At 32.5% G+C, this 26,798-nt stretch overlaps 1 protein-coding gene across 1 annotated transcript; it reads right to left on the minus strand.

Annotated features, from left to right (window-relative positions):
- Positions 1-2,247: 2,247 nt before the first annotated feature.
- Positions 2,248-15,941, minus strand: LOC105650312 (pentatricopeptide (PPR) repeat-containing protein). Its single transcript, XM_089722755.1, has 10 exons — positions 14,932-15,941; positions 14,232-14,359; positions 13,697-13,837; positions 12,119-12,205; positions 10,789-10,942; positions 9,534-9,593; positions 5,591-6,019; positions 4,038-4,333; positions 3,678-3,807; positions 2,248-3,044 (listed from the first exon to the last, which is right to left on the minus strand). The coding sequence occupies exons 1-10, from the start codon at positions 15,850-15,852 to the stop codon at positions 2,508-2,510; spliced, it is 2,883 nt and encodes a 960-aa protein (XP_089578881.1). The 5' UTR covers positions 15,853-15,941; the 3' UTR covers positions 2,248-2,507.
- Positions 15,942-26,798: the final 10,857 nt, after the last annotated feature.

Here is a 26,798-nt window from a genome sequence, read left to right on the forward strand (position 1 = left end):
TATCGCGCCCGCATAGGTGGATGTCGCGCTCGCGACGTGGGCGTTTTCCTTTGTTGCGACTTGCCTCGCGGCGCGAGGGCTGGATCAAGGAATTCTCTTTTCTTTTTTTCTTGTTTTGGCCCTATTTTTGTATAGAACAAGTCTTTGCTCCAACTTTGTTCCTGCAATTCACTTTGAAACAAAACAACACGAACAAACGTAAAATGTACAAAAACAATCATGCATTCATGCAATTTATATCAAAATAACATAACAAGATTTGCCCGCTTTGCGAGGCTATCAACTATGATTTTGATTTTTAAATTATGACCCAAACTATTGATTCAATTCAAAAGAGACTGAAAACCTAGTCCCCAAACCCAATAATTTAAGGCTAGTGCATTTTATCCAAAAGGCAAATTGAAAATGGAGTCCAACACGGGATTTTTTCCTTAATCTTTTCTCCGAGAATAAAAACAAATTAAGGTGGCGACTCTATCACATCACACACCTGTCAAAACGTTCCAAAGAGCCAACCTGACACACTTAAGCGCTAAACGGAGCCACAATCAATCTAAACAAACAAAAAGGAACCATAAGGAGTTCCTCCAGTTTTCATGACGAATGGACCAATGGGCCCGTCTGGATTGACTCTGTCCTTCGGATCTTTCCTATGGTGCTCGAGAGGGGGCTCACAGCTGGCAACTCTGCTGGGGACTTAAACATTTTTAAACTAAAAACTATAGTAAGAGGACTACCGAGTAGGCTTCAAATCTCCGGTTTGGGTCTAATTGAGAAATCGCATTTGCAATACATTCAAATGCATCATTTGGGATCCTTTCCCATCATTAAAATTAAGCAAATCGAGTTGCTATTATCACTTAAGGGCAATCTTCCTCAGAGCTGCCCCGGATCGAGAAAGCTGCTCACCCAATCCTTCGCACCTCTGTTCCTTTACAGTAGGGTAAAGTTTTGGTGTACCAATCGTTCCATTTGATACGACATGGTCAAATGACAAGGTATATTCCAACTCTAGCAGATGGGACCCTTTAACCAATCCACTAAAAGCATGTAATGACCCTAGATCCAATCCCTAGGATTATATGCACCCAGAACATCATGAAACCATTTTGGCATGACATTCAAGGATTCAAGCATTTCATATCCTGGACCAAGAAGTAACCTAAACACCAACCAGTGGTTAAATCTAAACACCAACCCTTATCCGAGGAAATGTACCCAACTAAAATTTTCTCACTTACCAAAAAGCCTCAAACACCGACCTAAGCACCTCAGAATACCAAAAGCCTTAAAAATAGACCTAAGACCCAAGTTTCCTAAACTAGGGGGCAATGTCCGAATCATGCCCTCAAATCTTAACTCGCGCATTGCTTCCTCTCTACTTTAATGCCTCAAGCACCAACTTGAGCACCTCAAATTACCAAAAGCCTTAAAGCAGACTTAAGCACCCAAGTTTTCTAAACTAGGGGTAATGCCCGAATCATGCCCTCAAATTTTGGCTCGCGCATTGCTTCCTCTCTACTTAAAAGCCTCAAGCACCAATCTAAACACCTCAAATTACCAAAAGCCTTAAAGCAGACTAAGCACCCAAGTTTCCTAAATTGGAGACAATGCCCGACTCATGTGCTTGAATCTTTGCTTGCGCATTGCTTCCTCTCTACCTAACATGGCAAACTTATGATTTGGCAAGGCACCAATGCTCCTTTATATACTGCTATTACCTCTACAAGATCGATTTTTTCATGGAAGAAAAACCGCTCAAAAGCATAATAAGCACTTTGGTGCAAGATATTGCCTCGCCCCATATTTCCATTGTCAACACATAATATTTGTACTCACTATAGTTTATGATTTCTAAAATTCCATATTTAGATGTAATCTTCTGCATACTTTATTTTTATAAATGAAAATTTTTTGCTATCAACGAGCTAAATTTAAAGGCATAACCTAATAATAAAATACATATGACCTGGCAAAAAAATCCAAATTCAATACTTCAAAAAAAAAAAAAAAGGAATTCAAACTTATCGGGCTTATCTAATAAATGTGTCGAGTTTGAATTTTGAAATAAAGCTTGTACGCCTCACTGCTATCATAGTAAGGAGTACAAATGAGCTTAAACTCTATTTCATGTCTATAAATTAGCCACTCCTAGAAAGAAAAAAAAAAAAAATATATATATATATATATATATATATATATATATATATATATATATATATACAAATTGTAAACGGACAAGCTCACTTGAATAGAATTTTTAGAGTCGTCTCAAGCTCAACAAGAAGCATGAGGCAAAATTTACAAGCCAGAAAATGGCAAGTATTGTTTGCCATTTTTGGATTATCTGCTGATTTATACATTTTGAGCTTTGAAACAAAATCTCACTTCAAATATTACAAACTACAAACATCTAATCTATTTTCACACGTAGATATACCATTAAGAAAATCAGAATGCTGATCGGCTTAACGCAAACCTTGAATTGTTCACGACTGAAACATACTTCAAGCCAAAAGTCTTTGGTTAAAGTAATCATCATCTTTGTCATCATCATCACCATCATCATTGGTTTCCTCATAGTACAAATCTCTCTTACCATCATTTTCGAGCTCATCATCACTGTAACACTCTTCAGAATCCACATCAAGACAATGGCGCATGTTCCAATCAGGAGGGAAGGTTTTCTGCAAAGCTTCCGTAAGCTCCCCACCTGATCTCTCAATCTTGCATAAACACTTGGACCAATGAACTGCTGTCCCCATATCTACAATCAACCCAGATTCTATCATCTCTCTACATATTGAAAGAATGCCAGAGTAAACATATGCTTCAGCAACAGTAGCCCTCGAAAGCAACGATGTCATCAAGCAGTGATATACAGCTTTATCAGGGTTTAAACCTGCCAACTTCATCTCTTCAAAGCACCTCAAAGCCTTCTCTGGATGAGATGCACGTGCCCACCCATGTATCAGTGTTGTGTAGGTTTTAACATTTGGCTTCACTCCTGAAGTTTCCATTTCTTCCATTGTTTTTGTTGCTCTCTGTAAAAACCACTTTTAATCATAATCTATTACAAAATATCTAATATATACATATATAGGTCAATTACAGCTCACCGAGGCTTAATGAATTATACTAGTATTCATGTTTTATATAAAGATAATTTGGTCCTTTAGTGGCTCTAAGTGCCAAATTTTAACTTGAGGACCAGAATACTGAATTTTCAAAAGGGAAAAAAAAAAAACAAAAAAAAAATCTGAAGTGTAGAAAAAAATGAAGTGTGAGAAGCTAAACCCCAGGCAATATTGTATTCTTTTCCCAAAAAAAATTAGGTGTTCACTAGAAAGCAAAACTTCTTCTAGGAAATAATGGTATTCATAGAATGAGAGAGCTGACAGTCAAACACTATAAGGATCTTACTTCTTCTAGGAAATAATGGTATTCATAGAATGAGAGAGCTGACAGTCAAACACCATAAGAAACAAGATCTTTTAGTTAAAGGTCTGGATGCAAATTGTCATTAAAGACCATCAGCTCTTGTTTTATTATGTAGATAACCAAAATACGCCTGGTTAAATCTAATGATGAAAGAAATTTATTATATTACCACTAAAAATGCAAGGTACTTGAGCTTCTAGCTAGTTCAAAAGCAGGTAGACAATTTATTAACATACCATCATATCCCCAGCCTTGCAACAAGCATTTATGAAAGATGTATAAGTATGAATATCAGGTTGAACTCCTCCTTGCTTCATTTGTTGCATAAGGTCAGCAGCCTCCCAAACATCACCTCTTCGAGCCCATCTACATGATAAAAACACTGAACTGAAGTAACGGACAAAGATGAAACAGTTTGTTGGGAATACATAACTATAATCACATTAAAGACTATTTTCAATTTCAAGATAAATCAAGAAATGATAATAGAGTTCAACAATAACATTAAAAAAAAAAGTGGTTTCCAGCCAGGAGAGACAAGTGAGAGAGCACAAAGTTATTGCTTATATATATATATATTGGTAAAGACTGCATACCCATCAATTAATATGTTGTAAACAAAAGTGTTCCTTGGAATGTTTTGAGCACTCATTTCTTTTGTTACTGCTAAAGCACTCTGCATCCTGCCTGACTTGCAGCACGCCTTCAATAATGCCTCATATGTATATACATCAAGCTCTAGTCCTTCATTTCTCAGTTTGGTAAAATACTCAAAAGCTTTTCCAGTGTCACCTAATGCTGCATAGCCATGCATGATGGTTGTGTATGTGTGCTCATTTGGACTAACTCCTGCTAGTGCCATCTCATCTAATATTTCAACAGCTTTCTCAATCTGCAATACGCAGAAAGGATATGGTTTACATCTGACACTGAAAAGAATAACTTAAACATAAAATAAGATAGAACTTAAATTTAGATACAGAGAAAAGCAAAAAACGTAGATAACATTAAATATGAAGAGCAACAGTATTCAAAACTGGTGGAGATTTTCATAATTTAAATATTAAAAAGAAAAATAAAACACACATAACAAACTGGAGTATCAGCCTGGGACAATGCAGCAAGGTAGTTAAAAAAAGCATAAGGCGCACTCAAACCACTGTATCACCCCATAGCTTGAAGCAGAGCAAAAATGCACTCCTTTGTTTGAAGGAAGCGCTAGATTAGAAGGGGGGAAATAATCAATAAACAGAGTTTTAGAAGCTGAAAAATATCATAAACTGCAATTTCAATTTTGGAAAAATAAATTTTGAGTAGAAGGACCTAAAGAAAGAATTGAAAACAATACAACTACCTGCTTGTTGGGACCAGTGGTGCAGAATTTATCTCCAGGTTGAATTTAAAAGTGAAAAAACCTATTTTTTAGTACCTTAATATTTGTTTCCACGAGTCACTAGAGAAAAGAAAAGAACTATTCTTTAGTACTTTTTTACTTTCCCGTTTTAACCCTTAAATAATATAAAACAAATACCCCAGTTAAAAAAAAAAATAAAAAACATAAATTGAGGGCTTTTCTCACTTTGCACTTCAGGGCCACACACTTAAGCACAAAAATCCCTCTCTTCAATGAAAGCACCTTGCTTATAATATGTAAAAAAGCTCTTCTATTTGTGGCTGTGCTTCTGCACTTAAGGGAGCACTTTTTTGCGCGTTTGACTATTACTGACATGCAAATAAACCAATTACATAGAGGGATCCGAAATTAGGCCAAAGAATGAAACATTGCTAGAGCATAATTAATGTAGAAGAAACTTTTCCACTTGATGTATGGATGAATCTTTTTCTTTTCTAGTTTTTTTTTTCCTTTTTCTGCTGCATATGAGCCGTGAAAAATGTTATAGAAGGTTATTGAACCAAAATGTTGTTTATACTGAAGGTGGAGAAAAAACAAAGCACAAGGCAGTCCTTGAGATGCTATGTTGCAAAAATGCCAAGCCAAATAAAATGGCTTTTAGGCCTTAGCCTTTTGAAGTTCTATTAAAGCAATATATTGAACATCAATCAAAATTTAGGTCCCCACTTTAAATAGGGATCTGCGCCATTTGACACACGCAGGTTCTCCAAACTTGTTACAATAAAAATAATTTACCTGACACTTCTCCACCAGTCCAAGAATCAAAGCATTGAAAGTGTGCACAGTTGGGATACATCCACTCCACCTCATCATATCAAAAATATCTAAAGCTCTTCTCATTTCTCCAGCCCGTGCAAATCCATGTATTATTGGCATAAATGTACGTGTAGTAGGTCTAAGCCTTTCCTTCTGCATTTCCTTAACCATACAGATGGCGCGTTCCATGTTTCCCATTCCACAGAATGCTTTGATAAGGTTATTGTAGAGCACTACATCAGGCTTCAACCCATGTTTTACAACATCTTCAAAAATTGCAAATGCATTTGCCCAATCTTTAAGCTTCAAGAATCCATTAATCAACATGGAGTAAGTCTTCATGTTGTGCTTTATGCCAGCTGATTCCATCATTTTGCTTACTTCCAAGGCTTTAGAGACTTTACCAACCTAAAGAAGAGAACATAATATGTTTCAATTAATGTTTATCATCAATTATAAAATCAGTACAAAATTAACCACCAAAGCATGGAAATGCAGCACCATTAACCACAGGAAAAAAAAAAAAAAAAAAAAAAAAAAGAAAGGAAAGAAAAAAGAGAAATAAAATACGAAACACAGTAGTCAAGCAGACAGGATTAAGAAAAGCTTGAGCAGCAGAATTCCACATGCTATACTGGCATAGTCTCTATTCTGTGAAATGGATACTTGATCAAGGAATGTGTTGGGTGGTGGCAACAGGAGCTAACATTCATGTATTCGATGATAGGTGATTACTGAAGCAAATGGGAGCAAGATTTGGAGCCCATATCCTGAACCTTTTGTGAGTGCTTCGGTCCATGACCTCATGGATGTGAGCTTCAATGTTTGGAACAAGAAACCTATTTAATCTCTTATCTTCCCTTTGAGACCATAAAGTTTTCCACTAAACTCTACCACCACTGGTTTAATTTACAAAGAACATTACTCTCTGTCACAGTGTGTGTGCATCTCACATGGCAACAGAGAAGCCAAGGCATTCTGCACAATCAATCTCGTTAATTTGCTGACAAGCTCACCTTGATCCTTATGTCAGCTCTGTGATGAGGAATGGAGACTGCAATCCACGTTTTACATGGCTGCTCTTGGGCAATGTTATGTGGAGAATCAGTCCAGTGCAGTTAAGAGGTATCAAATACTAACTCTATATCCTTTTATCATTGAATAGCTTGCTTGACTATTTTGATAAGAAGCACATAGAACTATTTTTCATGTTAGCGAGTTTTTATGGAAGAGTTGCAATATTTTTTTGTTCCAAGATACTCACCAAACTTACAAGAAATTCTTGCATTTGGATTATTCTAAGCCTACAATGGTGTGAATTCATGTGCTGACAAAGCAAGCTTAAAATGGTGGTTCACTGGAACCCATGACCTATGACCCGACCCATGTATTATATAAACACAATTGATCCAATCTAACCCATTATATTTGCAAATCCGCCAGGTTGGGTTGAGTTGGGTCATAAGGTTGAGATACTCGGTACCAGAGTAAAAGAGGAAACATGATTGCTGTGATGTTAGTGTGTCCGAGGCAAAAGCTTCTGTTTATGGTTTGTTATTGGCGTGTGATTTAGGATTGAGGACTGTGGTGGTACTCTGATTTTTCGGAAGTGATCCATGCGCTCAAATCAAAAGGTGGAGAATAGATCCTATCTCAAGTTTTTAGTCTCTGAAATTAGGTCTTTGATGCTTGTTTTGATCATACATCCTGCTTTCATGTTTCTAGGCAAGCCAGCAATGTGGCTCATATTTTGCCTAAAATGGCTCCGGAATTGTGGATCATGCTAAGCCTGAGCATGTTTGGATGGAAGATTGTCCTTCCAGTGCTTTATCTTTTTTATGATTGGATGTTACTTTGATCTAATGAAGTTTGCATTATTACTCATTAAATAAATAATAATAATAATAAAAAAGATCACCTAGATATGTGTTCAATCAATTCCCTAACAAACTTTTACAATTTAAATTGGTTACCCTCTGTTTCAATCTGTTTACATTTTAAATTGGCTACTCTCTCCCGCTAGGTAGACAAGAAAGTGCAACCCAGTACAAGACGCGTGTCTTAATCAAGCTATCTTTAAGTTGCATTTTTTTTTTTTTTTTTTTTTTTTTTTTTTGGGTAAGTTAGTATCCCCCTTCAGGTTCCCATTACAGTGTTTCTGAATTATATTATTCAACTCTAGATATTAATATAGATTCTTTTATGCTTGCTAACCAAGTTATGAGGTCTACTTGTTAATCACATGATGAGTATTCTAAAGTTGTATCTCACCTTGTGCTGGTGTTTGCGCCCTGCATCAGGTGGTTGCACACTTCAAAATACACAAACAACTAAAAGCACACTTTACAATTTGCTGTGTTGCAACAAAAAAAAATAAATAAAAAATAAATAAATAAATAAAAATTCCAGCTTCACACTCATACCTAGAAATTGACATAGAGATGTGGATGAACACTCAAATAAATTTGATATTTTAGGCTGGTAGATAGGCAATCAAGTTGCTTTCCAATCCTAGCCACAGTTGCAAAGAATGTCTTTGCTTGCTTCGCTTCAACAATTTTAGTCAGACAAGCATTTAGTGCAAGAGGACAATTGCTGGATCCTACATGCTTCAGTTTATCAAAAAGAAATTTGGAACTGCAAGCATGTGTGAACAATTGGACTAGGGTTGCTTTGAGAACCCAAGATTGCTATTCAATTGCCGAAAGAAAACAATTCAACAATGAAGATGAGTGGTTCAAAGACTGAAAAAATGTAAGAAAATAAGGGTCTATTTTCAAAAATTGCAGTCAGAAAAGCATTTAGTGCAAGTGGACAATACCAAGAAATTTGGAAATGCAACACATGTTAATGATTGGACTAGGGCAGCTTTGAGAACCGAAGACTGCTATTCAACTGATGAAAGAAAATGATTCGAGAACGGAGGTAAGTGGTGCATAAGACTAAAAATGTAAGGAAATAGAGGACCTATTTTTAAATTTTTTAATGTCCTCCAAACCTCAAGAGGATACTTAAATAATTAAATTATAAATAATTTAATTGAAGCCAATCTTCTTTTTAAAAAAATATTATTTCTCTATTGAATTGATGCAAATTCTACATTTCAAATAAATTGAACTTATTCATATTTGAAATTTCTTTTTCAAAATTTAAAAAAAAAAAAGTTCTTATCAAAACCATGATCGGAACTGTGCTGGAATCAAAACGTCATCGGAACCCAATTAGAACCAACCTAAAACCAAGAAAATTGTACCTTTAATCTTTTTTTTTTTCTTTTTCCTGTGAACTGGATTGTCAGTTTAACCAACAACTCTAAGCCAGTTCCAGTTATTTCTCCTAAGGGAACAAATACATGACCGACCACTGATTCTAGTCCAATTTGGAACCGAATATGCTAGGCCAATATCAATCCGAGCTTTTCCTAAGCCGATTCAAATCCAAACCAGCCCACTAGCCAAGTTTACATGGAATTTTTATTTGGGAGAAAATCATTGCCAAGATGAGCGTTGCAACAATGAGGATGTTAAGATGAAATGACAAGATTTAACAAGATTTTTATTTGGATCTTGTCAAACAAGATTTGACAAGAGAAATGACCACATCCCACACAAGGTGCAAGTGCACAAATTGAGAATAAAATGAGAGAACATTTGAGAGAGTTTAGTCAGACCTCTGTGCCCCTGATTCATAAGTGCCACATATTGATAGTGGAAGGTGCTAAATAGGGAAAAGATGGACCTAGAACCACAAGGAGGAAAGTCTCAAAAGATTTAATACTTTTTAACATTAATGTAGACTTGGCTATGAACAAAGAAATGGAGATAAAAGATTCATATAGTCGACCCAGCTAGTGGGGATTAAGGTTTAGTTGTCATCACTATGCTGCTAAAGAATATATTCATTTGGAAAAGCCAACTATTACCTTAATGTATAGGTTGATGAGACATCCATAGCTAATAACTGAGGGTGCAAATCCACATTCCTGCAACATATATAGCAATTTAGCACCAAGGCAACAAATAATACAGTTCATTACGCTAATGATGATATGACTTTTTTCGGTTACAAAAGGTTACATATCACGTGAATTAAAAGGGAAATATTTTTGAATAATCGACAATGTGAAGCAAGAACCAATATTCCTCGGTGACAACAAGAAAATCTTGGTTGTTGGATTCCTCACTCGTGTAAACATGATTTGTATGTTTAAAAATTAGGGGCATACCACTCATGCCGAAAAGGGGGTATGAATATCCTATAACAGATGAGAATGATAATAAGCCTTCTTTAGTCAAAAAAATTAACCAAGTTTACAGGACTAGTCAAACTAGTCACTTTCATCTATTAAGAAAGACCTTAACATATATATTGCGCTTGCTTCTCAAGACAGCAGAAAAATATAAACAACAATAAAGGTAACACTTAGAGATCCTAAGGTCTTCCAAAAAGCCTTAAGTTCTATTCATCAAGCATATGGCTTTAGCATTACAGTTCAGAGCATTGGATTATTAGACAAACAGATTCCACATTGGATTTAAATCAGAAATGGAACCATCTAGTATACAACAAGACTTATTATGAGGTGCTCAAGAATAGCATAGTATTATATTTGAAAAATGTCATAAGAATTCAAGAACAAGAAAGACTATGTTTACACAATTTTGCAGCTTGATTTAACTCACCATTCACATGCTTCGCTCATTCAATAATTCAAGGGATAACACATTCCATTTTACAATTAATTACAATTTACATGTTTCTTCAGAATCCCTCAGCGTTTGAATAATGGTCACAGTTGGCTACTGGTCTCAGTTTGAATACTCCAATTAAGAGGAAAACGTAGTGCAAATTAAGGTTTATGGGTAGGAATACACCAATTAGACATGTATAACAAATATACTTAATCTTGCCAGTGATACATACATAAGTTTTCATCAAAACACTATATAACTCATTATCCAGATAATAACATGTGAAAGCAATGATTCCCATCCCATATTTCAAATTGCTTACTGCATTTCTTTTACCTAAAGTAACTTTTTGCATTGAAAAAGAAAAGCATGGGGAAATGGGAAGAAGGCTACAATCAAAATGCATATGCTTACAGCATATTGCAAAAATTAGAGCACATGTGAATCTGTTAATGGATGATAGACATTATAACATCATTTCTTTACCTTAAGCCTTTCAAATACAGTCAGACATTTCTCTTCATTGCCAATCATAGTATAACCGTCCATCATGGTATGATATATGTCAATAGGAGCATCTATACCATCTTCTTCCATCTCCCTCACCAAAGCTTCAGCTTTGTCCATGTTACATGTTTGACTGTGATTGAGAAAAAGAAATTAACCTTTTAATAAATAAACCTCATAGTAACAGACATTGGTTATCCAGAGAACAAGTTTGTGCATATCAAATCTGAGTAATGTTATAAATACAATACATAGTAATTAAAGGCACAAAGGGATGCTGGAGCCTAGGAGCTAGCCTCTAGGCAAAGGCACCCGCCCGAGTGAGGTGAGGCACAAAAATTTAAAAAAAAAAAAAAAAAAAAAAAAAAAAAAAACACGCATAAATCTAAATATAAAAAAAAAAAAAAAGAGAGAAAAATCAGAATCAGAAAAACATGGAAGAAAACACACATAAATCAGGAGAAAAAAAAAAGTCAGCAACATAATGACTTATTTTAAGATATTGGAGTTAAAATAGAAAGGAGTAGAATCAATAACAACAACAACAACTAAGACTTAATCCCAAATAAGTTGGGGAAGAGAATAGAAAGCAAATATAGAAAGCGAAATTGAGAGAGACATATTTGAATGGCTGCTGGTCAGAAGCTAAATTATAGGAGGTAAGCACTAGATGGAAGAGTCAAGGTTGAATTGCGAAGCACCTCACTGGTTTTTATGCTGCATTTTATTTCTTTTATTTATTTTATGTAATCAGATGCCAACAGGACAGCTTTATATTAAAAGAAAACCCTAGCTGACTTGTTCAAGAAAAATAAAATAGAAAGGCTCAAGCCCTTGAGGCTTAAGTAACAATGATCCAATACAACCAATTTCAACATACATATCTTCCAAGAATCCAATAACCTAAGAACCAAAGGCCTTTACTAAGTTTTCCCTCCTAAACAAAGTTCACTGGAAAGACTAATATCGAAACTGTCCTTACAGTTCAGTGTTTTAATTAAACCAAAACCCCAATTAAACTCTATTTTAACAAGTGCGCATATAAACAAAATGCTTGTCCAAACCAGGAGCACATTGTGGATTCGATAATTCACACAGTCCCTAAGATTGTATTATCCCTCAAAATGTTCAAGGTATCTTGATTGTAAGCATAGCAAAAACAGTCAAACCCCTATATTGATATGGAAATCTGTTATTAATACAAATATGAAAAAATCTTCATCGACTTCACTGCATATTATAAAATATTGTATGCACAATGATAAAATACAAAAATTCATATTATTGAACTTGAGTTATAAATACTGACCAATGAGCATAAATTATGTTCCCATAAATTATCGAGTTCATGTTTGAATGTGTCTCTTTTGCCTCCTTAAACCAGTGATCTGCAGCTCTTCAACAGAAAATGAAATGGTGTTAGCTCACATGGGAACCCATAAATACAACTAAGTAACAGTTATTCTTGTCATTGAACTAAAACAACAAAAGACCATGGAAGGTTCTTCAGAACTCTAATTACTAAATAAACTAAACTATCTAGCAATTTATCATGATTCAACTACTTGTAGATCACACAAGAAAGACAATTCTCATCAATGTCTCATCAAGGGTAGACAGACTGGTGGAGATTGGAGATTCCTTTTCCTAGAAGAAAAGTAAATATTTAGGAATACAAAGGCTTTAGGTAAATTGGCTGAAACCTTCCCAAAAAGCAAGTTGCATATAAGTTACACAACTCCTTTTTAAGGAGATAATTTGCAAGTGCTTTCTCCCAACACAACTTGACTGGTGCAAGTTACATAATATTAAGAACTCAAATAACATTGTTGTTGAATAGATTTTATGTACTAACCCTTGAAAGTACAGATGAAGCAATATATGTCAACAAAAATTGCTAAATAATAAGGTTGATTGAAACAAACCTCAGTTACGCTTACTGACCTAACTAGTTGAATTCTTTCAGTTTTCATTCATCAAAACCTCATTGACTTAAGCACCAGAGTTCAATACCCCTGGGAAGACCACAAACCTCTATTGTTCATCTTGGAGATTTCAAACAAAGCCATATTTTTTAGGACACGACTATCAAATACCAGAAAAGGTATTCTGCAAATAATTGAAGTAATGAAATAAAATAAAAATAGCTTTTCACTACCACACAGGAGGCTTGTGCCAGTATTTTGTAACCAATCCTGAAAAATGTAATACATCAATGCATACTTGTAGAATTATCAAACTGAATGAGAATAGTAAAAACCAGTATCCTAGATAGAATTTAGCGAAAAGTCAAAGTGACCATAACTTCAAATTTACCATGCTACGCATATGGAAAACAGTATGAAAAGAAAGATCGACTAAAATATTTGAAATGCTAAAAGAACTCCATTCCAGCCAAACCACCAGATCAACAATCAGTTAGATCTACTGAACTAAACATCCAAAAATCGAGAAATTGTCAATAAAGAAATTTTAGAATTACTGATTACAACACTGGGTAATAGTTGTCTAGTCAACTAATGATGCACCCAAAATTAGGCATCCTTAAAATGCTTTTAGGGTAAGACATGTTCTATTTATCTAGATTTGAAATATTTCAGCAATTTCCATATTAAATCACAAATTTAAAAATGAGTAAATTCCAACCATGATATTGTATAAGGTGATCTAGGCATATAAAATCCAAACTAGTAACATTCATAACAAATTCAATGCATATAAAAAAAATTTTTAAAAAATAATAATTATCAAACCAAAAGCTCAAAACCATGCTGAAAAGGAAAAAAAGTAAACTACCAGGCTCCAGGAACTTAAGAAAAGGCTATCTAATAGAAAATTAACAGAACAAATACATTAATAAAAATACAAAAATAGATTTTTTACTTACTCAGCATTGCCAATTTTGGCAAATCCCCCCACAATTATGCTGTAAGTAACCAAACTCATTTCAACACCCTCGTCTTTCATTTTCCTAACGCAAGACAATGCTTCTTCCATGTCTCTACCAACTGCATAAGCGTGAATAAGGCTGCATGAAATGAATTATTTTAATGCTGAGAAAGAAGATTGAGGGCAACAACTATCCTACTAATTAAATCCAACTTTTACTTGGAAAGGGGTCTCAATTCAAATACATTGCCATGAGAATAACAAGAAAAGAAATATACACATTGATTAAGTACAAATTTATAATTCAAAACATTTTGCAATCTTATTTGTGTAAAAGAAGTGTTTGGCTTTATAGAGTAAAATAATTTTGAATGATCACTCTCAAAACAAAATCTACAAGTTGACGTATTGACCCAATTAAAAGCCTTCACCCAAGTTTGGCAGTAGGTGGTAGCTCAGTAGCTGAAGAAATTAGAATGGGTAATTGATGCTTAAATCAGACAGAAGGAAGACTGTAAAATATTTTATCATACCTTGTGTAAACATGCGATGTTGGCTCTATTCCCCTCGCTCTCATGCTCTCAAAAGTTTGACGTGCCCTATGCATATCCCCTCGCCTTGCATAATAGCTCAACATCAATCCATATTCCCTTCTGGAAGGCTAAACATCACAATTAAAACATAAAAACAACAGTAGAATAACTAATATACTCAAATAAAATTGATTAAAAAAAAAAAAGTTATATAACTTTCATAAAGCTAAAGGGCAGCAAATGATCAAGTAATTTTTCACAGACCTTTTTTGCAGATTTGATATATGTTATGGTGTAAAAATGCATGTCATTCCACATGACTCATTTATTTAAGCATTGGTTATAAATATTATTTCTCTCTAGAGCAATCAACAGAAATACCGGCTTAAATAGTATGTAAGAGAACTGGATTTAATCCATAATAACAAATAAAAGGGGTCTTAACACTTCATTCTGCACAGCTAAGCTAACTAAAGGTCCACCTTTATTGCAGATAGACTTCAATCCAGAATACCAAATAATAATCATTGTGGTATAACCTTTAATTCTAAATCTTTCGTCCAATTGATGGTCTCTATACAACCTAACTTTTTTAATCCAACTACTGTAATCTATCATTTCCACTATGTAATTACGAGCAGAACTTTTAAAGAATAGCCGGAAGAAGGGGAAAACTATAAAATAAGAATGTCACATTCACCTTCTTAATCCTCTCGAAAGCACTAACAACAGCCTGCCATTTCTCCGGCTGTGTCTCCAGAACCTGCCGAAAGGCCTTTCTGGTCCCTTCTCTTTCTTCATGCCATTTCGATTTAAAACCTTGCCCATCCTCCCCTTCCACCCACCGCTCCCTTTCCTCTGCTTTAGTTTTTAATCTTCTCCCGTCGTCCAATTTGACAGTCAAAGTTCTTCCATGGAACTCCACTCCATCAAACTCCACGGCCTTCATAGCAGACTTTTCTGCTGTTGAACCATCATAGATAATAAATCCAAACCCAGCATTCCTTTGACATTCATTGTGTCCTTTGATCAAAATTACATTTTTTATGGGGCCAAACTGGCGAAAGAATTCTGATATTTCATGCTTCTTTATCCAATTGGGTAGATTCCCAAGAAAAATCTTTCCTTGTTGGCGAAATTCAGTTTTTTCGGATTCTTTATCCAATTTGGTCGTTTCATTCTCTTGAGTTTTGGGTCGTATTGTGGGGGGAGGGAGTGTAGGCAGAGGTAGAGGTGGAGGTGGCGGTGGGGAAAGCTTGCTGGATAAACGGAGTTTGGCCGAGAGAGAGTGATGGTTGGGGTTGTCAGGTGGAGGAGGAGTAGAGGGGACATGAGAAGGGTTTAGAAGAGTTTTGAAAGGGTTTTGAGGGGTTTTATTAAGAGTGGAGGCAGGAGGAGTGGTAGCGTTAGAGTTGAGGGATTTGGGACGGCGGACAAAGGGAGACTCGGTGGGCTGTGGTTCTGGTGGAGGCGGTGAAGGAGGTGGTGGTGGTGGTTTAAGGGAGAAAGAAACGGAGGTGGAGGTGGAGGTGGAGGTGGAGGTGGCAGCGGAGTGGTGTTTTCTTGCTGTGGAGGAGAAACAAGGGATGTGTGGAGTTGCGGATAGCGATAAAATATCCATTTATCCGTTTAGAGAGTGATAAGAAGCGCCATCATCAACTTAAAACAAGAGCAGGAAATGGAAAATCCTTTCCATACATAGACAACAGAAAGGAAAAATTACTATTAGCATTATATTTATTGAAGGCTTAACTGTAAAATTACCATCAACTTCAAAATCACTCTAAAATAATCTTATCTTTTGTACTTTAGGCACCCTTATTACAAAAATGATTTTATGTTTAGATTACAATAAAAAAATATTTTAATGGAACTCATATATTAACCTTGGTCAACTTAACCAATTATTCTCAAAACTCTCCGTTTAGATCACTACCTTGCCTCTTCCTTTTTCCCATTTTAACCACTACCCAGTAAGGGTGGCCATATTACGGTTTTAGGAATCGAAACCGTCGGTTTGAACCGGTTCTAAACCGTAACAGGAACCGGTGGGAACCGGAACCTGTCCGAACCGGAACTGGAACCGGAGATTTTCGGTTTCAGATTTCTGGAATCGAAACCGGCAATTCTAGAAAATCGGTCGGAACCGGATTCGAACCGCCGGTTCTCCGGCCGGTTAGAACTGCCGGTTCGAACCGGCGGTTCTAGCAGTTAGAAACTGTCAGTTTTTGTGTTTTTTTTTAATTTTGTTGTGAAATCTCTTAATTTTGTTGAAGAATTTTTTTTTAAAAAAAATAATTATGTTCAAGTCTTTAAAAAAATAAATTTAATTGAAGTATTTTTAATTTTTTAGGTGTATTTTTTTTTACAAATAACTTTCACAAATTTATTAAATTTTGAAAACCGGTCTTCAAAATTTAAAATTTAAAATTATGCAATTCGCCGGAAAACCAATCGGAACCGTCGGTTTTGTCACCGTAGCGGAACCGGAACCGTTCCTTCCAAACCGGAACTTTTCGGTTCGGTTCCGGTTCTAATTTTTTTCGAACCGAAACCGCCAGTTCCGGAACCGTGGCCACCCTTACTACCCAGTCTCTACCTTTTTCTCTTTCTTCCCTTCTTCTTTCTCCATTTTTTCAATTGATCAATTATCTTTCTAAACAATTAATTACCATTTTCAAAACCAAAAACTTTCCTTATTTCTCCCTTGTTCTTCCATGTAACTCGTAACCATGGTATTTCAAGCTTCTCTTTATAACATATTGGCAGCCACTGCAAAATCGACGGTAGAAGGTTTTATGGTCTGATCTCATCGAGTCATCTTCATAGCGAAACCCTAAAGTATTTTATCCAAATCTATGAGTTAAAAAGGAATGTAGATCAGGTTTGTTTATAGTGGGTAATATAATTGGAAATTTTAGATTTAGATATGTAAAAGGAATATGGGTTTTGGGTAAATCATAATTGCAACTTTCTTAATAAGCTTTCTTCATCTGTTTTCTGCATTACCTTGCTTTTGAGTTATGTTTGAATGTATGAAATATTTGATTATTTTGCAATCTATATATCTTTCCAAGTTTATGTGATGATTTTATATGAGAGTTGAGGTGAGGGAGTTAGAAAAAGGGGTTGATGTTGATGATGTGAGGGAGACAAGAATAGGGTTAGAGGAAAATAGCGTTCTAGCTTGGGTTAAGATGACCCAAGGGTTACCATATGGGACCTACTTTATTGTTTTTTTATTTATAACCTTAACCTTATTTTTGTTTTAATTTTCAAAATGAGGGTATTAATATATCTAAGTTTGAAAATGAGGGTGTCCATGATACAAAAGTCATTTTAGAGTGATTTTGCAATATGTCATAAAGTTGAGAGTAAATTTTATAATTTAAGCCATTTATTAAAATACAACTTAGTCAGTGTCTACTAAAATATATCCAATTACTCCAAAGCTGTCACTTGTAACAATTGCATCCTAACTTAACACCCCACATATGTCAATTTCAAACCTTTGTAAAAATTACACACTAATTATAAGCCCAGTCAAAATTGATATTAAAATATAATATACATGGGTTGTGGTTCTAGTGGAGGCGGTGAAAGAGGTAGACATGGCCACGGTTCCGGTTCCAGAAAAGCTGGAACCGGAACCGAACCGAAATGGTCCGGTTCCGGTTCCGGTTCCGAACCGTCCGGTTCCGGTTCTGGTTCCGGTTCCGGTTCCGGTTCCGATCCGATTACAAAACCGACGGTTCCGATTGGTTTTCCGGCGAATCGCATAATTTTAAATTTTAAATTTTAAATTTTGGATACCGGTTTAAAAAAAAATTTTATGTGAACATAAAAAATTGAAAAATACAGTTAAAAAATTTTAAAATATGAAGACCGGTTAAAAAAAAATTATTTGAACATAAAAAATTAAAAAATACACCTAAAAAATTTTAAATTTTGAAGATCGGTTTAAAAAAAAATTATTTGAACATAAAAAATTAAAAAATACACCTAAAAAATTAAAAAATACTTCAATTAAATTTATTTTTTTAAAGACTTGAATTGTTGAGTGTTGAACATAATGATTTTTTTAAAAAAAATTTTGAACTGAATTTTTTTTTTTTTTAAGTTTGAACAAAATTAAAAAAAAAAAAGGGCTTGAACTTATTTTTTTTTTTGTTTAAAAAAAAAATTACGTTGCCTACGTATCCTCTTGGGGTTTAGAGGAATCAAAGCCCACGTAGTTCTTACTTACCTTATATCAATTTCACCCCTTTTACCTTAATCGCTATTTGCACCACCGGTTGATGTTCCCGTTGAGGACCCATCGTATAAATCAAATAAATCTTCATTTTTTTTTGGATTTTCTTGGGCTCTTAGTTCGGCTTTGGTCCAATCATCCACGCACGCTTGTGCTTCTAATGAATCGGGTGTCATACGAGATCGTGTTTTATCAAGTATGTTACCTCCTTGACTAAAAGCTTGTTCAACCGCAACAGTGGAGACCGGAGCTGCTAAAATTTGTTTTGCAAGTAAAGAAAGAATTGGAAAAGTATTTGCGTGACGACTCCACCAATCTAAAATTGGAAAATCTGCATCTGCATAATTATCACCAAACTCAAAAGAAGTTGTTAGATAATTGTCAAATTCAGAAATAGAACTGGATTCCCTTGTTCTTTTTTGTCTTTGCAATAAAACTTGTTGAGCAACATCAATACCACTTACCCTTTGTGTTGAAAATTGTGGAATATTAGATTGAGAAGAAGTAGAAATTGAAGTAGATGAACTAGAAACTTGAACAAATTCATTGTATAATTGCATAATATTTTGTTTAACTTCATGCACTAGTACATTTATATTAACATTATCTTCTACATCAAGATTTAATACGTCATAATAAATAGTCAAATAATCACATAAAACATCCATTCTATATCTAGGATCAAATACAATAGCAACAAGATAAAGAGGTGGTATATTTTTAAAATAAGATAACCATTTTTTTTCATTGAAAAAATACAATCTTTTAATAAATCATCATTTTGAAATTCTTGTAGTGCAGTAACAATATTAATACACATAGGTAAAAATAAATTAGATGTGGGATAATAAACCCCACTAAATTTATAGGTAGCATCATTAAAAATTTTTAAAATATCTAAAATTTTTGCACAAATCTCCCAATTTTGTGGATATAAATTAATATCCTCAATATTGTTAGTAACAAAAAAACATAATAATTCTTTATAAGAAAAAGACTCGTTTAGTAATTCATATGTTGAATTCCAACGAGTTGGGACATCCCTTGGAAAACGTTTTAGTCTTTTATTATTTTCTTTACAAAATTTAGCCCAACTTTTCATCACTTGGGGATGTGTCCATAAATATGAAATAGCTTTTTTAATTGGAGAAATAAAAGAATCAAGAATTTTCAAACCATCTTGTACACATAAATTTAAAACATGGCATGTACATCTTATATGAAAAAATTTACCACCAATATTTGGTTCACAAATTTTTTTAAGTTCAATAATTGATCTAGTATTTGCAGAAGCATTATCAAATGAAATAGAAAAATTTTTTTTTGTCAACCTATATTCATCTAAAATTGAAACAATTACTCTATAAATATTATTTGCAGTATGTTTATCATCAAAAACACGAAAACCAATAATTCTTTTTTGAATTTTCCAATCATCATCAATCCAATGACATGTAATACCCATATAAGAATGCATTTGCCAATGATCACTCCAAACATCACAACAAATTGAAACACGAATTTTCAATTGAGAAAATAAAAGTTCTAACTCTTTTTTTCCTTTGTTATATAAAGAAATAATAGTTCGTTTTACAGTATTTCTTGGTACTCTTTTAGCACAAGGATTTAAAGCTTTTTGACAATAATTATTAAAACCTAATTTTTCACCAAAACTAAAAGATAAATGTTCCATAGAAATCATTTTTGCTAATTCTTCTTTTTGTATTTTTTCAGAATATTTAAATAAAGAAAGGTTAGAAGCGTACCCGGAAATTTGTTGTTGAGACCGATTAACTCCTATTTTTGTTGGATGTTTTGCCTCCAAATGCTTCCAAAATGATCCATAGCCGCCCGCTTGTTTAAATTTATAAGATTTTCCACAATAATTGCAAATCACATCGTACATTTTCTCACCTTTGAATTTTTTTGTGAAATGAATGGAGAATATGTCGGAACTTTGTCTTGCTCTTGTAACAATTTTTGCTCGTTGCTCTTGCTCTTGCTCTTCATCTTCTTGAAATTGCTCATTAAATTCGGATTCTTGAGTTGGAATATCCAAATTTTCATTTGGAAAACCTTCAAAATTAAATTGGTCGGGAATCATATCATAGATGTCGTTTGTAGGGATAGATGATTCTCCAGTTTTTCCCTTGCCCTTACCCGAATTTGAGTTTCCTCCACTTGCCATTATATGATAATAAAATATAATTTGAAAAATTGAATAAAAAAAATTAGAGAGAATAATTACTTAATAAGAGATATTGTAGAGTAGAGAAGAATAAATGAATAATATAGAGTAGAGTGTAGTATATTGTAGAGAGAGTAAGTAGAGAGTGTAGTATATATTGTAGAGAGAGTAATTAGAGAGAGTTGAGATTTTTTTGTAATGAATTTGTAAATAAAATGAGGTATTTATAATAAATCCAAAAATTCATTTTTCCAAAAATACCCTTAAAACTAGCCGTTATATAGCCGTTTATGGCTGTTGGGAGGGGTAATTAAGACATTTCACAACAAAAAAAAAAATTCAAAAATCTGACAGTTACAACGGCTAGAACCGAACCGGCGGTTCTAACCGGCCGGAGAACCGGCGGTTCCAGTCCGGTTCCGATCGGTTCTCTGGAACCGCCGGTTCTGGTTCCTCATTTGCAGGAACCGGAATCGAACCGGATTTTTTCGGTTCCGGTTCCGGTTCGTCCCGGTTCCGGTTCTCACCGGTTCCGGTTACGGTTCCGGGGCCGGTTCGAACCGACGGTTCCCCGGAACCGTAATTTGGCCATGCCTAGAAAGAGGTGATGGTGGTGGTTTAAAGGAGAAAGAAAATGAGTGGGTCCCACATTTGTTATATTTTACTACCAATTTTAATTGGGTTTGTAATTAGGGTGCAATTTTTAGAAAGGTTTGAAATTGGGGTGTCTGGGAGGGGGTTAAAGGGTGCAATTGTTACAAGTCGCAAACTTTGGGATATGGTTTAGCCATCAATCCTTATATTTTAGAAATACTTTGTTTTCATTTTGTCACATCTTTAGTCCTCTCGCCCAATTTTTTTCGATTGTCAAATGAATAAAGAAGGGTCAAAAGAGAGAGAGAGTTTAAAATTAATCCAAAAATACACTCTTGTATTTTATGTCGTTTCTCTTCTTTCTTTGGTCAAGTTATGTTGAATTAACAGTAAATCTTCTTGTACCATAGCATTCTTTGGTCCATTGCCTCTACGGTCCAACCATCTAACCTTTCTAGCCAGAAATGTTATAATCACTCAAAATATTCTATTAATCACAAAATACGCAACCATCTTCAGATCTATTTGAGGTAATATGCTTTTGTTTATGAATATGCCTACTTATTTCTTCTGCAGTATACTTTGATGGTCATTTCATGACAAAAGTGAAAGTTTTTATGGCTTATTGATATATTTGTTGTGTTTGTTGTATCTGTCTTTGATAATTTTGTGTTTCGTTTTCTTGATTTGTTCATCTTTGCAATAGACACATGTTTGAATTTCTACAAGATATCGAGATGAGGCTTAGTATTCAAATGATAAAGAGAGAGACAGAGAGAGACCTTGAAGCAATGGATGTCTTTGTTTTCTTTTTTATTTTGATTTTTTTTTTTTTTTATCTTTGATCGAATATTTCCTTGATTTTTTATTTTGATTATGAATACTTTGTTGATTTTTATTCGACTTTAAATATTTTGGTGGTCTTTTTATTGAAGTTGTTGCGGTGAAGTTTAATGGTGGGTTCGGTAATTAAGACAATGAAGAAGGGGATTGTTTGGTAGAAAACAAAAATATGAGAGAAGGATAAGGATATTTTCGTCTTTTTTATTGATTTAACGGCCAAATTGGTTAAAATTAAAAGGAATGATTAAATATTTCAATAGAATGAAAACATATGGACTTCAAAAAGCATTTATAATAACGCATGGATTGACTAGTTATATTTCGATACATATAAATGGATATAATATTAATTTTTTCCAACAAAAATTAGGGGCAAAATAATTTTTTTTTTATTTCTCCAATTAATTCTTTTAGGGAAAATAATAAATTAATCCTTGATTATTGTTAAATTAACATATGGGGACTTTTATTTTAAAAAATTAACTTATGAGACCCTTAAATTATAATGTGTTAACATATTGGTCCTTCTATTAAAAATAGCCAATTTTAACTCGCAATTGACAAAAAATGGGTTCCTAAATTGAATTTAAATATGAGGATTGAATTTAAGTTTAAATATGAAGATTGCTAATTGAATTTAAATGTTAATTCTTAGTATTATTTGTCTTTTTATTAATATTTTATATTAAAATATGATTATTTATTTTAATATTAGATACAAATATTAATCATCATCAAAAAAATTGAGTTCAATATTAGTCATTTAATGTTATAATTTAATTGCAACATTAGGATCAGTGGCGGAACTTCTAAGGCCCCCAATTTTTTTTTTTAAATTATATATATTATATATATTAAATAAAATATAAATATTAAAAAGATATACAAATTACAAAGTCTTCCTAAGCAAGTTAAACCTTTATTTCCATCTTGTTCTCATAGCCCCTTTTTATCATCTCTCTCTAAAAATTTTCACAGAACTCTTAATGAAAATCCAATCACTATTTTCTTCTTTTCAAGTTTGATTTTTTTTTTTTTTTTTTTTTGTGAGGAAATTTTCAGGTAAGAATTTAATACTCTCATTGCCTTTTAATTTTATGCTAGTGTTTTTTTTTTTATTTTTGTAAATTGAATAAGGATTTTTATTTATGTTTGTATTTAAAATTAAATTATGTATTTGTATATTGCCTAATCGTCGAAGAAAATATTATAAATTAAGAATTGGAAATTCTTATTTTGACGGTCATTGTTCTTTCTTTCTAATCTAATTTATATAATTATTTAGTTTTTGATTACATAATATTATCTAAACTATAATTGTTTATAATATTATATAATTGTTTTTAATTATATAATTATGAATCATTGTTAAGTTGTTTATATATTATATAATAATTGCTTGCACTAATGACATCTGGAGCATATGAAACTATAGCATCCATGTCATTTTCTAGAATTTATTCTTGGGGGAGGTAAAAAATATAATTACATTTTCATACGAGCAAATTTATATTACATATGGTCAAAATTTTTTAATGAAAATAGCATAAACATCCACAAAATAATAAAAATATTTGATATGGTAAATAATAATTTTTAATAGGAAGAAACAATGACTTCCTGATATTTCCATACTAGAATTACAATGAAAACAACACTAGTGTTTAAGATTTTAAATATGTTATTGTTATTTTAAAGTTCGATTTCCATTAAATTAAAGTATTTTTTTGAACAGAGGTATAGAGTTAGTGCATGTCATTTATTTTTATTGTCTTTCATGTTATATATTGAAAAATATATTATTATGGAAAATATATAGTCTGTCATAAAACTACATTAAAACTACATGAAGTTATAATTTACCGTAATTTTTAACAATATTAATGTTAATTATATATTAGAATTTGTTTGATAATTTTATTTAAATATTATTAAAATAAATATTTTTTTAATATTTAAAATTTAAAAATGCTATTTTTAAAATATTTTCTAAAACAAATGAAATTATGAAATAGTAAAAAAAAAATAAAAATACAATGAAATAGAATTTGTCTATGATGTATTTGAAATAGTAAAAAGAACTTAAATTCTTTTAATTTATTATGTTCTAAATTTTTTAAAATATGGTTAAATAATTTACTAGTAGAGTATATTAATCAAATACAATGAAATTAAAATAAAATTTCTTAAATATATTCTTTTGGTTTGATTTATACTTATTTGAAGTATTTAAGCATTCTTGTATTTTAAATTTTTTTATAATTCAAATTTAACAAAAACAACAGAATTATGGAGTTATAATATTTGACTAATATATCCAATCAGAAAGTTTTTCCTTTTTTTAGTCTAATGAAATCTTTTTGAAAAACAAAAAGGCTATAAAAGTTTGAATCAATGAAAAAAATGACTATTTAGATATGTTTGCTATTATTTTTATTTTCAGCTTTTAATTATTAAAGATGAAATAAAGAGAAAAATCAAGAGCTCTCTTCCTATTCAATATTTTATTATACTCTTTTTGAAATTTATCGAATTTAATTGAATTTTCTTTGATTTAATTGGATGTATTTTTTTTAAATAATTTTTAAAATAGACATAAAGATAATTAGACCTTTGAGATTTTAATTTTTTAAATATTTTTTAATAAATATACAGGACTTTGAAATTTTTAAATTTAATCTCATTGATCTTTCATCACCAATATTGTTGTTTGCATATTGATCCTTAGATAGAGGTAAGAACCTTAAGCAAGTTATTTTTATTATGTGTAAAACACATGGAATCCAAAATATTACATATCATTGACAAAATTTTATCTTAATTTCATCTAACAAAAATAATTGATGTAAAAATCAATTTTATATTTTATATTATCGCTATATAGAGCAAGTCTTGATTTATTAGATTAATGTTATAGCACTGCCACATCATAAAATATTTTATAGTATGGTAATTGCTAATTTTTAATTATATATTAATTAATAACAAACTTATATTTTTTTATTAAATAGAGAAACAAAAACATTATTTTCTTTTCAATTAGATGTTACATGGTAAAAAAAAATATTCATTATATTTATTTTAATCTAAATAAAATTTATACTTTAATATTGTATAAATAAAAAAATTAAATGAGTATATAATAAGCAAAATCAACATGCAATACACATCATAAAAGAACTAATAACAAGTAAAAGTACTAGTTGATTATTTTCAAATTAAAAGCTTCCTTTTCTTTAAATGACCAACTTAAAATAAAAGTAAACTTGAAATTTGTTTAGATGGAGGATCAAACTCGAATCCACCCACTTAAGTAAAACAATCCAACACCACAACCTACAAGAGATTTCATGTAAAAGTTATGCACTAAAAAGTTTTATACAATCCAGGGGCAGTCCCAGCCCCCTGGCTCCATCACTAATGAGAACTAGTTATGTATCCGCGCTGTCACACGTTATCCTACTGTAAAACATGACATGTTGCCCGTAATATATTTAATAAGCACTTAATTCTTATAAATACTTACTAAGTATACTACAAGGGACTTAAAACTTTTTATTCATTCATTTATATCTTGTAGAAAAGTAAATTTAGTTATTAAATGAAGTGTAAAACTTATTTTGGTTCTTCCACCTATTATAAAGAAATGCCTTTTTGGTAATTTAATAGATATATGAAACATAACTTCTATTAAGCTCAAAAAAATAGTCGAGTCAATATAATTTCTTAAACATCAATTACATTATCAAAATCATTAAATGGTTTCATAACCCATAAGCCCATGGATGATTTAATTACATACTGGAGTCCTTTCCAAACATTAGATACATAATAGAAATTAAGTACTTTAATAGAATACAAAATTTCAAATTTACAAACTCATAATTTACATGTATCTACTCAAATATACATAGCTGTTCTGTTAATGTTTAATACATCATACATATTTCGAAAAGAAACCAAATATACAATAGCTATATCAATAGCATACTATCTACATCAAACAAAAACGATCCTCTCCCATTTTCTTTTCCTTTCCTTTTCCTGCGATAACACAAAAACAACTATCGTTAAGCATATTGCTTAGTGGTGTACTATTGTAAAACAAACACAATTTATTAAATCAAAACTCTTTACAGGAAAATAATGAATCGTAATTCATAAATCCACCATATTAAAGGAAATAGTAAAAACAATATCATTTAAATCATAAATTCATAATGTAGTCTTTACAGCTTTTGTAGAGTTAGTTCCAAGGGCCATCAGTGTCTAATGTGCACATCTAGACCTGCTATCTACAACCTCAATCTGTGATATGATTTCAATAGAAGAGGGAGCAATCTACAATCTCAGCATGGAGGGATAATTTCATATAAATCATATATCATCTAGTGATGATATCCATATCAATCGATTGTAATATCAACTTTAACAAATAAAGTGATATTCGTGGTAATAACCATGTCTATACTTAGCTGTATGACTTTTAAACCATTCCATTCATGTAATAATATCAAAATCACAGTGGGCAACATTTCATTTCACAAACACTGCTAAAAACATTCATTCACGGGCACCCCTCATACTACATGTATCAATTGGCTCACATCCTCCTCTTACAAAGTATAAGAATCATAAAATTCATTTACATATGTCATTAGGTCATATGATTTCAAAATAAATTTCTTCT

This window comes from Jatropha curcas, chromosome 6, assembly GCF_041381405.1.
Source record: "Jatropha curcas cultivar XTBG-Jc1 chromosome 6, XTBG_Jcur_1.0, whole genome shotgun sequence".
NCBI classification, from domain to species: domain Eukaryota; kingdom Viridiplantae; phylum Streptophyta; class Magnoliopsida; order Malpighiales; family Euphorbiaceae; genus Jatropha; species Jatropha curcas.

Coding starts and splice junctions, on each gene's coding strand:
- LOC105650312 (XM_089722755.1), bottom strand. CDS start 15,852: ATGGATATTTTATCGCTATCCGCAACTCCACACATCCCTTGTTTCTCC. Junction 4,334..5,590: donor GACTGGTGGAGAAGTGTCAG/GTAAATTATTTT, acceptor TGCGTATTGCAG/ATTGAGAAAGCTGTTGAAAT. Junction 3,808..4,037: donor TACAACATATTAATTGATGG/GTATGCAGTCTT, acceptor TTTATCATGTAG/ATGGGCTCGAAGAGGTGATG.